General features: G+C 34.1%; 2 protein-coding genes across 3 annotated transcripts; one reads left to right on the top strand and one right to left on the bottom strand.

Annotated features, from left to right (window-relative positions):
* Positions 1 to 1,428: 1,428 nt before the first annotated feature.
* LOC107948661 (NAD-dependent malic enzyme 62 kDa isoform, mitochondrial) lies at positions 1,429 to 9,393 on the bottom strand. Its single transcript, XM_016883289.2, has 19 exons — positions 9,112 to 9,393; positions 8,870 to 8,966; positions 8,643 to 8,761; positions 7,922 to 8,089; positions 7,183 to 7,311; positions 6,610 to 6,670; positions 6,002 to 6,105; positions 5,773 to 5,856; positions 5,409 to 5,515; positions 4,696 to 4,807; positions 4,168 to 4,281; positions 3,878 to 3,943; positions 3,375 to 3,447; positions 3,190 to 3,276; positions 2,871 to 2,925; positions 2,709 to 2,780; positions 2,105 to 2,167; positions 1,882 to 2,002; positions 1,429 to 1,792 (listed from the first exon to the last, which is right to left on the bottom strand). Exons 1-19 carry the CDS (start codon positions 9,289 to 9,291, stop codon positions 1,718 to 1,720), a joined length of 1,887 nt encoding a protein of 628 aa, XP_016738778.2. The 5' UTR covers positions 9,292 to 9,393; the 3' UTR covers positions 1,429 to 1,717.
* A 290-nt stretch (positions 9,394 to 9,683) lies between these two features.
* On the top strand, positions 9,684 to 11,482 carry LOC107948671 (basic leucine zipper 24). Of its 2 annotated transcripts, none has more exons than XM_016883299.2 (2): positions 9,684 to 9,870; positions 10,362 to 11,482. In XM_016883299.2, the coding sequence occupies exons 1-2, from the start codon at positions 9,841 to 9,843 to the stop codon at positions 11,103 to 11,105; spliced, it is 774 nt and encodes a 257-aa protein (XP_016738788.1). In that variant the 5' UTR covers positions 9,684 to 9,840; the 3' UTR covers positions 11,106 to 11,482. The 2 variants fall into 2 exon arrangements, with proteins under 2 accessions (XP_016738788.1, XP_016738796.1); XM_016883307.2 differs by having other exon boundaries at positions 9,706 to 9,870; positions 10,304 to 11,482.
* The last annotated feature ends 1,873 nt before the right edge of the window (positions 11,483 to 13,355 follow it).

The following is a 13,355-nucleotide window of genomic DNA, read 5'->3' as shown; positions in this document are numbered from 1 at the left end:
AAATATTTATAGTATCCCAATAACTATAAATGAATGGGTGTAATTAATCAAAAGATAAATCTTTTGGTCATTGGTCAAAAGTTATATCATTTGATTTAAAAAAAAAAAGAATTATAACTATTCAAAAAATATTATTTGAATAGTTACAAAATTAAATGAATAATTATTATTATTTATTTATTCATAAAGACACCTATTGAAAGATGTCTCTATGAAGAGATATGAAAATTCCTATAAATATGAATGTGATTTCATTTGGAAATCATATCAACAAATTCTAATATTCTTTCTTTCCTTTCTTCATTTTCTAATATTATTAGATTATTCTATAAAATATTACTGCAGAAATCCTTTGTAGAAATTGAGTTTTTTGTTATACATTGCTCAGTGCATAGTGGACTATTCTCGTCAGTGCAAAACGCAAATAGTCATTGGCTTCATTGTATCCTCGAGGTTAATTTGCTTGGAACTCATTTGCACACCGAAGATAGGTGGGGGCGAATATAACCTTAAAGATAATGGCTTCATACACGCCTTGGAGCCTGTCCTATTTCTTCTTTTTCTGTTCGAGTTTCGATCGTGTGTTCAACATTTTTCTTACCGGAGTTTTGAACTAACATTTTTTTTCTCAATAATGATGGGAAACAACTTTAGCTTGGGTTTATAGGTGCAGTACTCCAATATATAGGGTTTAGGTTGAGTTAAACAGTTAAAATTCAATTTCAAGTTAAATTCGACATCTTTAGATGTCGAGCTTCATATAATATAGTTATTAGGGTTTGGTCTACAATAAATAGTAAAAAAACTAAATACATATAAATTCAACATTCATAGGTATGCAGTTACTAAAATTAGGTTTACAATAAATAGTGAAATCTTAAATACATGTAAACTCAATATCTCTAGACAGTTGAGCTCAATACAATTCATATATTAGGATTAGGTTTGGAATAAATAATGAAAATTTAAACACATGAAAACTTATCGTTCATGTGTCGAACTCAGCTCCACGTATTAACGAGAGTTCAACTCATTACGATAAAAATTAATTTCATATCTCTTATGTATTATACTAACTTGAGATCTGTAAATGTCAAAATAACACCATCATTGCATACTTATAACTTTAGATAAATTTCACAGCACAAATTTTTCAATAAAACTCGACTCCCGTTAATGTCGAGATACTTCTGATAAATAAGGTTTACAAACAGATTTTAGGGAGTAATAAATATTGACTATATGATGGACAGAGGTGCGAAAATCACAGCCTGCCATTCACATTCTTAAAGCTCAGCCCTAATACAAATGATAAAGGCCAATCTCAGTCGGTGTGAAGTTAGCACAAAGAACAGTAGACAATCCATTCCTGCATAAATAATTACCGTTTGTCGGTCTCCAGTTCATCATCAGCCATCAATGCCTATGTCATATGATATATTCATTCATTTCATTTGGAATTGAGGTGTGCAAACAAAGGAAAGCATGAAACTAAGCTTGCTCTTCACAACAATTTCCTATCCACTCATAAATCTATACAATATATAGATAATGACGGTGCATATTATTAACCAAATTCCTTACACAAATCCAACTATTTTATGCTATTATGCCCATGACATCTGATGTCTTTGGCTGGAACCAATGACACAGCAAGATCAACCCCCTGCTATTTCTTTCCATTTGGAATAAAAAGATGGCATATCCACCAAGCCAACTAACCCCTTTTGTAAACTAGAGTTGGATATTCTGGGCTCCACATGCTGTTCTCCACATATTCTAAAACTTCCTCCTGCACCATTACATCACATCTCATTCTTACAATTCATGCGTTTTAAACACAGCAAAATCAACTTTTATTACATCAACAGTCAGCATTACCTCGTTCTGACATATTTTTTGGAGCTCTCTAGCGTCAATGTCACGATATCCTTCTGCCAGATCCTCTTCTACAGCTTCCTTCACCACAGCTGCTGCTACCTCCTTTGTTATATCTCTTATCCTACAAACAAACAAACAAACAAATAAATTTATGCTTAGCCTATGACACCGAATTCATTTTCTAGGTGAGATAATACATATATCTTAAGGCCTCATCACATACTTTGATATTGGAGGGAATATCATGCCCTTGAGAACTTCATCTTCTGTTATGTAGGCAGCCAGACTGCAATTGTCAATTTAACATAACATGAGTCAGTATCCAACTCAGTACCAAAAGCCACTTTACCATCTTGCTTAAGCCATTAACTTCTTTTTCTTCTTTTCTTTTTTTTGCTCGAGGAGTTTTAAGGGAAAAAGAAATAAATTAATGATCCAAATCCATATATCAGACAGCTTCTGGCATGCCATTTGGGAACCAACTAACAATATTTTAGTATGTTAATAATATATATTACAATTATTAGAACTTAATGCACTAGTTACTTACAAATGCCTCCAGAAAGTAGAAAAGTACAGCAAACAGATCCTAATCCCTAATTTTCTTGAAGAAAATTTTTATGTGGCTCTGAGGAAGAGGGGATCCAGTCACTGGTACTGTCTTTATCCCTTTGCATACTCATAAATTACCTAAATTTCACATATACTAATAATGGCTAAAAGTTTATTCCAAAGAACAACAAAATAAACTCATAGTCTTGGCAGGTGAAAAATTCAGAAGCATTTGGAGAAATATTTATCAAAAACAAAATATAAATTAACCACACCGTTCTGCTGCAGCCTGTAGCATGCCATCCGAAATGATCCTAGAGCCAGACAGAAGAGTTCCAAGGCCAATACTGCAGAAAAGAAGGGTAAACAATTATAAATGATGAATTAGAGAATCGTGAAGTAAAACGAAACCTTTGTGAAGCAAATTAAAAACTGACCCTGGAAAGAGATACATGTTGTTTCCTTGGTTGCTATGCCCAATTTGACCATTTCCTAAATTGTTCATGAGTTACAAGAAGTAAGCCTTTCACTCTCAAAGAGGAGAGTAGGGAAAGAATTTCTGTTTCCTTGTATAAAAATCAAGATACTACAGAATTTCAGGCAATAAATGAGAACCTCGTATAATAAGTAGCTATAATTCATACAAGTTTAGGCATTTTTAGCGGACAAAGCCCCACATGGCAAATTGGTAAAGACTATAAAAATTAAAAGCGTTACTATGTAGACAATGTCAAACAAGGTAGTCTTGGCACATACCAAGATCAACATCTCTAAATGGACTTCCACTTGCAAATATAATGTTGTCGCCTACAATCGAAAAAGCTTCCTCTGGGGTGCACTCAGCTGTAACAAACAAGAAGGGTAAAAAAGACCATGGCAAAGCTCAGTACAAATATGGATGGCCCTAATTTTGTCACCAAAATATTTTAAAAAACTCATACCATTTTTTGTAGGGTTTGACATTGCAAAGATAGCTGGTTTAGCTGAAGTCGAACCTTTAAGAGCCTCCAACACCTAAAACATAAAATGCACTTAGATTACTTTGCAAAAAAGATTTGGCAGGAAGGTCAATGAAATGCAGAGATTCTAGGAAACAAAACAGTCTAAAATTTTTAAAATTTATTGTGTTGCAACCTTGAAGCCTATTTACCTTGAAGCCTTTGCCAAATCTTTACAATAAAATCTCAGAAAACTTTCTTCATATTTAATTAAATGAGAGAGACATGCAAATATTGAATCTTTACAGGTCAAATATTCTCATCATAAGGTTGATCACTGGGCTTGAAGATACAAAAAAGTGTTAAATTCTGAACTAATAAAAAGTATGTTTTGCTAATTTGGCAATTGGTAAATGATGTTTAAACAGTGATCATAGATTTCATAACAGCCACAAACAGCAGAAGCAAATTTTCTGCTTGTCACCTGATGAAAAATTCAATTTTACCTCTTTGGAGAACAATCCTCCAACACCAGACAACCCAAGAAGCACATCAGGCCGCACCTGCCGCACCTGTTTAGCCAGATTAAAGAAAGGCTTTTAACTGTGAAAGAATAAAGAGACTTGACAATGTATTTGATAACATAACTCAGAAGCGATAAAAGAAAACGAAAAAGTCAAATATTGAAATACAGGTCATTCTCACAGGACTAATTTTTTCACATGTTAAGAATAAAGTTATGCTGTAATCCATATAAAGAGCTGAAAAAATGTTTCTGTGCTAGCACTATACAAACCACTTCCACAAGACTTGAACCCTCCCTTAATCCTTGACGACCAGCTTCATTAGTGTTCCTTGCAAATGGCAGGGCGTCTGGATCAATATTTTCACGTTCGTCAGTTATGAGACCCTAGAAAAAAACAATTCATTTGGTTACAATGTATATCTAATGCAAATTGGTGCCACTCATGGAAGATAACCATGCAAAGGTTGCATTTAACCATTATATTCTAATAGAAAGAATCCAGAGCAGCAAAAATGTAAACGTGACCTAAAATAGTTTTGTAATGCATTGATATAAATGAAACTGAAATAATCAAATGATGATTTCAGAATTACAGACCACCAAGAAATGTTGTGATATGGATTACAAGGAATGCGATCAGATAGTTAATTGGCCATCTTTTATCCACTTATGATGGTTCCAATTTGAAGAAGAAATGTTAGAAGAAAAAACATGTGTAACATCAAAAGCAATAAAAAGTCCCTATAAGCACAACTGCCTGGCTGAAATCCAGAGTTCTTGAGAGATTATGCTACTCACATTAGCATCAACAACCCAGAATTGACTCTTTGCACTATCAAAAGCATGCTCAGTATTTCCTAACATCCTTGCCATTGTTTTCCTTGCAGCATTGACAACCCCTATTCCTGCACTGCAGTGGTATAAAGGTTATGCAAACAATTTCTAAAGTCTCCTATTAGCATGCAGGGCCTTCCAATTAATTTTCACAGAAAATACTAAAATGATAAAAGAAGAAATAGCAAACAAACAAGTCCGCAGATTCAACAAGTTTGTGAAATGTCAGATAGAATGAGAGGAAATCCACTCACAGGAAAACAAATAATGGACCAGCTAAGCCTTAACAACATAAAATATCCATATAAAGTAAGAAGAAGAATAAGCCAATGGAAACTTGCATCTTATTTTCCTTTTGTGGAATAACTTCTTTCATTTTTCTTCAGACATATAGAGAGAACAAATGAAAATGAGCTGTGCCAGAAGGATACAAGTATAATAAACTTGCTATAATCCAACCGCAGTTCATAAGAGATGAATTTCACCCTTCAACTCAGAAAAATAATGATTAGAGAATGACCATTAAATCCATTGTACATCAGGTGCCAAATGAAAACAGTCTAAGCACCACAAGTGACCATCCAAATATAGGAATAATATAATAATAGCCATGTTATCTGTTCTGTGATATCGGTATTATGATAATCCATAACTACTGGATAGGCTTGAAAACTAACCTTCCAGCACCAGCAACAACAATCTTTTGCTTAGGAAAGTCAATCATTGGCCTTCCCTGTGCTCTTACAGCTCCAAGAAGACCAGCAATTGCAACCCCAGCTGTTCCCTGCAAAGGAAATCAATAGAAAATCAAGGCAAGATGTGAAGGCAAATAAATATCTGCAGATAAAATCAAAGAGTTTTTAAGACATGGTTGGTTTAAAATTATGAATTGCAAAAAAAAAAAAAAAGTTCAGTAACATTAGAAACATTGTATACAGAACTAAGAATATGATCCAAAGAAACAGGTGAAAACAAATGGAATGTTTAGCGTTAACAAATTAAATCAAGACTCAAGGTGAATTATACTAAATTTTCAATTACCTGGACATCATCATTGAACATCCTGTGTGCATTTCTGTAACGCTGCAATAACTTGAAGGCCCACTTGCTCTGGAAATCTTCAAACTGCAGAAACCCAATTTAATTCAAGAGAAGATTGTGTTAACAAGATAGACATATCTATCAACAAGTCTTGCCATATCTCTTAAATGAAGATACTGCAATTTAATTCCAGACAAGATTACTTCAACAAGATAGACATACTACATACCTGCACAATCACATTTGGCCAACGAGTAAAAACTGCCTCCATAAATTCATCGATCACTGCAATATACTCATCACCATCAAGGCGGTGTTGTTGAAGCCCCAAGTCTGTTGACAAAATTGTGTGATCACCTTTCTTCTTAAGATCATAAAATTAACTCAAAACATGCAAGAACAAGACAACAAGCTAAGAAAATTGGGCTAGTGCTAGTAAGACCACATACTACAAGCATCAAGAGGAGAAGTCAAGAGCCTCATAATTTCTCTAAATATCTTGTTTAATAGATGATAGATCAAAAGGTTACCTCAGGGACTCTAGCCAATCTTATGCATCATTGCATTCTTAAGCCTGTAGGCTACAAGTCCGAGCCCATATGATATCTAAAATACCACACAAGTACAAAAATCTAACACAAGCGAGGGACCAAAGATGGTTGAGTGAAAAAGTCACATCTACACTTGCATGCATTTTCTGCCAAACATAGACGAGAATTTTCCTTTCTCGATACAGCACCGTTTTAACAAATTTCCAATGCAACACTACCAGCTACTTCAAAAAAATAAAGTCATTTTTCATATGGTTCCTCAAAAATAGGGTGATGAAAAGCTTACACAAGGGGTTTTTGAGCAACTTCTCATTGTTAGTCCCAACATCAATCATGACAGGAAGTACCTAATGCAAGGGAGAAAACAAAGGAAATATTGTAAAATTCCCAGTAAATGGTCAAGCTGAGAAAGACCAGAAACATTAGCATTACCATTTTTACAAGGTTAGGAAATGGTTGAAAATAGGAAAAATGAGTAAGTTAGACTAGCTGGGAGTCCACAAACAATAAAAAAAAAAATGTAATAAAGTCTCACTCTATCATAATCGTTTTTAGAAGCAAAACTAACCTGAAGTAAAAAAAAAAAAGGCAAAGAAAATAATACTAAAAAAAAGAAAGAGAATGGATAAAGAACAAGAACATGGATATTTATCAAAGTACCACACAAATCTTTATTCTAATTCCAGCATTAAAATGCAGGTATAAAGATAGAGAATCATTGGGAGCCGGGGGTTGGGGGAGGATCCAAATTTTATTATTCTTGTAAAATTGTTTAGATAATTGTAAATCCCTTACCCAAGAAAGAGATAAACATAGAATTTATAAACACAGATACAAGATAAGAGAAAGAATAACATACCCTCTGAGGATTGATACCAGCAGCAGCAACATACAAATCCAGCTTCCCTATAGCAATTCCAATTCCCTGAACTCCAAGGTCTCCAAGACCCAATATTCTGCTTCCATCTGTGACAACAATCATATCAACCTGTACTCAACAAAAATTAGATAAGTAAAGTGGAAATGTGTGAAGCTGTAAAGTTAACATATTTCGAGCATATTGTCATTGACAAAGCCAAAGAATTTCTGAAATTCTGATACCAAATTATACAAGTTACAAACTAAACCAGAACTGAAATGAGAGAAGAACTCAAAACTATTTTGTTGCGGTACAAAGACAAATGATCATGTTACTTGAACATGAAGTAGGTAATTGAATGAGGCAATCACTGAGTTGAAAACAAATTTATGTGAAGAATAAGCCCAAATTCCAAAATTTAAGAGCAGGTTCAAACATTCAAATTCTCAAGAAATCACCTATTAAGTCTTCTGGTAGTTTAAATTAGAAAAATACACAGGATAGAAAGCAAAAAGCGAAGTGATAATTGATCTATGCAAAAGGGAAATAAATGAGAAAATAACAAGTCAAAATTGTAATAAAGCATAGGTTTAAAATTTGCATGTCAGAATATCATTTCATGTTATTAGTATTACCACGTAAGGCTGCACTGCTATAAAGAACTATGCCCACAATTGGGATCAATTCAACTAAATAAAGAAGTTTTAATATTCAATGCATCATTATGAGTAATTCATACCTGATCAGCAGGCCAGTTGTAAACCATAGACATCATTTCTCCCCGATCTTCTGCACTAAAGTACATTCCTCGAGGCCTTCTAAACAGACCACTATAGTTCTGGCAAACAAGACCGACAGTTGGAGTATAAACAATAGGAGCATATTCCTCGATGTTGGCAATTAGAACCTGTCAAAGTTAAAATAAATGATGCTTCAGGTATATCATCAAGAAGATGTCATACACACACTGCTTTACAAAATACATACTCTACAAGATGTGTCAAAAAAATTATATGCACATGCAAATTCACTAACAACATGTCATGGTAATTCTTACTCGTAACACCTTTAGGCTGATTTCATGTAAGACTGTCAGAAAGATTGACATTATCACAACGAGGAAGTTAAATAATTAACTGGACAAGATAATGGAGTCATTGGAAAAATGGACGCGACATGAAACTCGGAGGAAAACAGGAGAGATACTAAGTAAATAATTAGTACAACGGAAATTTAACTGAATTATTCCTTAAGATGCTGCATCAAGTAGGTGAAATGGCCATTCTGGTGGTAAACGGTAATTGGTAGACTGTTATCATTAGAAAAGAAGTTTACTACATACCCTGAACTCAAACCACGACATATTGATTAGATTAGCGTTAGATGGAAGAAGGGGAAGGTTAAAACTAGCTCGAAAAGTATTACAGAGATCCGAATAAAGCAGATAAAATGAATTGTACCTTGTAGTACATAGTCTCATTTCTGTCATGCAAGCGATTAAGTATCCGCCACTTGGCAAGCGCATTGGGATCAGATGGTCCATCTCTAGCTTGAACTTCAAGTCTCTTCAAATCAACCACTGGTAATTAATCAATTAAAAGGCAAAAAATAAAAATGAAAATCATGGAGATTCAAATTACAATTATCATAGATAAAAAAGATTTGTTTGATCAATACAAAAACTTACTGAAGCGTTCAATTTGCTGCTCGGAAGACATTACATTTGGAGGAAGCAGGCCACGAAGATCCAGACGATCTCGTTCCGTCATGGAAAATGCTGTTCCCTAACATTTAAACATTTGAAAGGGTTAAAAGCTATAAAATTTGAAGCTAAACGAAGCACTAAAACCGGAGAATAATGGAAATGATTGACATTGAGGGAAGCCCAAGAACAGGGACGTAGTAATGGAACTGAAAAAGAAGTAATACCTTGTTGAACCATGGATCGTGGAGGATATCGAGGCTGCGCTTGTGGACAAGGCTAGGTCGGTGGCCCTCGGCGGTGGTGAAACATCTAGCGCGACTGACAGCAGTTGGATTGATGAGGCTTCGTTTAAGGCGTCTCATCAGAGACGAGGCTGCTCTCGTCTGATTGTAAAAGTTAGACATGTTTTTATTCTCCTGCTTTTGTCCAGCAAACACTTAACTCTGAAACAACAACAGCACCAATAGTGGAGGAAGAAGACGCGATCTGGTGGGAGTGAAAAGTGGAGGATGGAGCTTAGCTGTCTCAATTTTCCATCAATTCGATTTTTTTATCACAACAAAATTACAAATAAACAATTAAAGATTGTTTTAATTTTCCATTAATGGTGGGTTTTTTTACCATTTTCAGAATTAATTTTAATTATCTAGATAAAAAAAAAACCCATAGGCTTCAATGCCAAATTCTTATCCATAGCCCATTTACAACCACGTCTTGCAGTTCAGTGTTAGACTATGGCCCAAACTATTGCCATTAAAGATGAAAACGATAATTACAAAGAAAAAAGAAATAGGAAGGGAGGCAGACAGCAGCCAAACTGCTCCTTGACAACTGACAAGGTGAAGGTGAACGAAACAAGAAAGATTTTCTTTAAAAGGGTTATCAAATGTCTGTGAGTGGGGAAGTCCTAGATAAAAAGGCATAGAAAAACTATAGAGAGAACAAGCCAACCTATGCTTTATTCTTATTGCCTCTCTGGTCAGGTATTCCATTCTCTATTTTGACGCCACCCAGCAAAAACACCATCTCCCCTCTTAACTTTATTTGGAGTAAATTTTTCTGCTCTTATTCACTTCTATGTCAAAATCTTGTCTTTATGCTTCATTTCACCTTTTTGCGTGGTTTTTCCATCTGGGTTTTTCTTTTCATTGTTAAAATATCATTTCTTTTTTGTTTGTAAAACACCCAGTTTTTGGCTAAGATTAGGGCTTTTTTCCTCTCAAGTTGTTTCCCACTTATATTCTTGATTGCGGCATTTGATGCTCTGCGCTGGACCCGATTCATGGATATAATTTGTTTGGAATCCTTGTGTGACTTCGCATATATTCTTTTCATGTGGATTACTGATTAAAAATGTTTTAATATATATGAAGTAGCTTTAGTGCATAAAATCAAGGTTGCTGCTTATTTTTCTAGGAAAAGGTGGAGCCGTGTATCTTGCAGATGTGAATTCTATTTCTGATGTTTAATGAAGGAAAACATGGAGGATGGGGAGATAGAGCTTTCTGACCATGTCCTACTATCAAACACTGTTCCATCCACCAATTTTCAAGATTCAACATCTGTAGATTTAATCATTGATGAATACTTGAAGAATACCAGAACATGTAGTCACACTCACACTTGTAATCCACCCGGCCCTGATGTTGCACATTCACATACATGCTACCATACGCATACCCAACTTCTTACATCTGAAGATGATGATTACCACAACAATAAAGCCAGCTCTGGTTTGAATTTGAAACCAAGAAGGTCTTTGGGGAACAGAGAAGCAGTTCGGAAATATAGAGAGAAAAAGAAGGCACACACTGCTTATCTTGAAGAGGAAGTGAAGAAATTGCGATTATTGAACCAGCAACTTGTTAGAAAATTACAAGGACAGACCATCCTTGAAGCAGAGGTTTTGAGGCTGCGAAGCCTTTTGGTAGGCATTAGAGCAAAGGTTGATAGCGAGTTGGGTGTTTTCCCCTTCCACAAACAGTGTGCCAATGCCACTATTTTGAAGGAAGGTGATTGCGGGGTGCAGTCCATTGGTGATACAATTAGTCTACAATGTCAGACCGATTTGCCATGCTTCCATCCACATCCAGGTTCATTATCATCACATGCTAGCATTGGTGGAAGTGAGAAAGTGAGCATATCCTTGGAAGGAAATTGTCAGCCTGCAACTGTGAACTGTCAAGCTAATGAACATAATTCAGATGACCAGTGTTGAAGGTCATCCAAATGAAAACAGCTGAACCCTGGTGTCATCTCATGTGCATCTCAAGCTGGAGAACAAGTGCAAGGAAAGAAACCATTTGTAAGTTGCCCTATACTTGATCTCGGTGTAGTGTAAAAGTCTGTCCAAGTCTATCACAGCATGCTCGTCGAGCAAACCAAATATTACATATAGACTCTGGTATATATATACAGAATAACGACAATATAAGGAGTGTATATCAGGTTATGTATGTTAGGCGAATAGAACTTTAGTCTGACAGAACCATGTGCTCTAGACATATTTTATATCGTCTTGTCTTGATCTCTAAGCGGCTTATATGATGCTAGTACTAGCATGTAAATAGAATCGTCCTCTTGCAGCTTTACCTATATATTTGTAGGAATTTGGTATCAAGAGATTGAGAAAAAAATCCATAGACTCTGAGCAAAAGAACCAAAAAAAAAAAAACTTGATCTATTCAACTAATCAAGACAGGAGAAGGGTTTCAAAACCCCTTTTTCTGTTATTTTAATTAAAAAATATTAAAATATTAAAAAGTATTAAAATTAAAATATATTTGCATAATTTTAACGAATGTTGCAACCTTATAGGCCTAAAATTTTAATGGTAAAGATGATTTAAAAGTTATAATGTAATTATATATTTTTATGTCTTTTTATAATAAATCATATATATTTTCAAGGTTTTAAAATTATATTTTTTTAATTTTTAGAATTTGGACTAAATTGACAAAATGTGCTAACATTGAGGGTTAAATTTGTTGAATTTTTTAAAATTAAGACCAAATCGACAGAATATGTAAAATGTTAAGGGCTAAATTTGAAATTATACCAATAAAAAGATTGTCATGTCAGCATTTTGTTTGGTAACCAAAGACATTTAATGGTAGAGTGACTAAAATTGATAACTTATCTAACGAGAGTGACTAAAATTGACAACTTTTTTTAATTGGGTGACCAAAAAAGGAATGCGGGTAAACTTGAGTGACTAAATAGATAGTTTACTCTAATTCTTAAAAATTTTACATCTACTCAAAAGGCAATTCTCATTACTCTAAAGTGCTTGTGTAAATTTTATTTTGAGTAAACTACAAGATTGGTCATTTATATTTTCGTAAGTTTATGTTTTGATCATCGAATTTTAAAAATTTATTATATGATCACTCGCATTATTAATTTATTATATTATAGTCATTTAGTCGTCAACTTTTGTTAGGTGTAACAATAAGTAGATGTGACACATTAATTTAAAAATACTTTTACACATGGATGTCATGTAGATTCCACATGTCTATAACCCTCACCACTCTTAAACACACAATTTCGTACAACATTTTTTCATTAATCGAAAACAAACCTACAATCCTCACTACTTTTAAACTCATAATGTTGGATCTAGTGCCCTAAGTATAGTATATTCATTTGTAAACTTGTATTCTTTTCGAACAGATTGGTTTAATAAAATTATTCATAAATTACATTAATCCTTTCTATATTATCTTCAATGGTTTTTGCACGTAAAGCAAAATGGAAGCAAATATTAGCTCACCGATTATCTAATATTTAACTAATACTAAGTGGTATTACTTGGTCGGATTGTAATACAGAAAGACAACTTGTATTAGTAGATGAACCTAAACATATCCTTAATGTAATAAAAAATGAGCAAATTGATTGAAGGGCTAATATTCTATCTATCAAGTCTAATTGGGGAGATTCTTTGTTTTGGGCATCAAAGCGGATGATTCACAAAAGATAGAAACATAGATGTGACTGACTGGAATTACAGTACATCGGACAGAACCCAAGTAGAATAGATCTTGAATCTGTTTATTGATTTATTCACCTGTGATGTTCATAGTGTGTCATACCTTAATCCTGAGTGGATGGTGGACTATGTATGTGTGACTTGTATACTTTTGGTATAAGTAAAAGTTTGAGTTCAAATAGATAAAGAATCGAAAGTTGGTGCGTAAGGTATACGACTTCTACAATATGTAACGTCATTCATAATAGTGGAATTCATAGCCCAAGATATAGGTAAATGATACATTCATTGACATTACATGATAGATGAAAAGAAAACGTGGCCACAGGTCATTTGTCTTTGTGATGAATGACTTAATTACTATTAGACAGTAATTGATTTTTCATGAAGGAAGATATTATGGTTACCATGAGATAAAATAAGATCATATTGGTAGAACAGATTTATCCCAAAGAGATTAAGGATATCCTAAAA

This window comes from Gossypium hirsutum, chromosome D04, assembly GCF_007990345.1.
Source record: "Gossypium hirsutum isolate 1008001.06 chromosome D04, Gossypium_hirsutum_v2.1, whole genome shotgun sequence".
In the NCBI taxonomy this organism is placed as follows: Eukaryota; Viridiplantae; Streptophyta; class Magnoliopsida; order Malvales; family Malvaceae; genus Gossypium; species Gossypium hirsutum.
This window is presented reverse-complemented; position numbering and strand designations above follow the sequence as displayed.

What these genes read in the sequence shown, in the direction of transcription:
- LOC107948661 (XM_016883289.2), bottom strand. Translation starts at nt 9,291, where the DNA reads ATGTCTAACTTTTACAATCAGACGAGAGCAGCCTCGTCTCTGATGAGA. An exon ending in ACGATCCATGGTTCAACAAG is followed by an intron (nt 8,967 to 9,111) that starts GTATTACTTCTT and finishes TTTAAATGTTAG; the next exon opens with GGAACAGCATTTTCCATGAC. An exon ending in AAAAAATATGTCAGAACGAG is followed by an intron (nt 1,793 to 1,881) that starts GTAATGCTGACT and finishes GTAATGGTGCAG; the next exon opens with GAGGAAGTTTTAGAATATGT.
- LOC107948671 (XM_016883299.2), top strand. Translation starts at nt 9,841, where the DNA reads ATGCTTTATTCTTATTGCCTCTCTGGTCAG. An exon ending in CTTATTGCCTCTCTGGTCAG is followed by an intron (nt 9,871 to 10,361) that starts GTATTCCATTCT and finishes TGTTTAATGAAG; the next exon opens with GAAAACATGGAGGATGGGGA.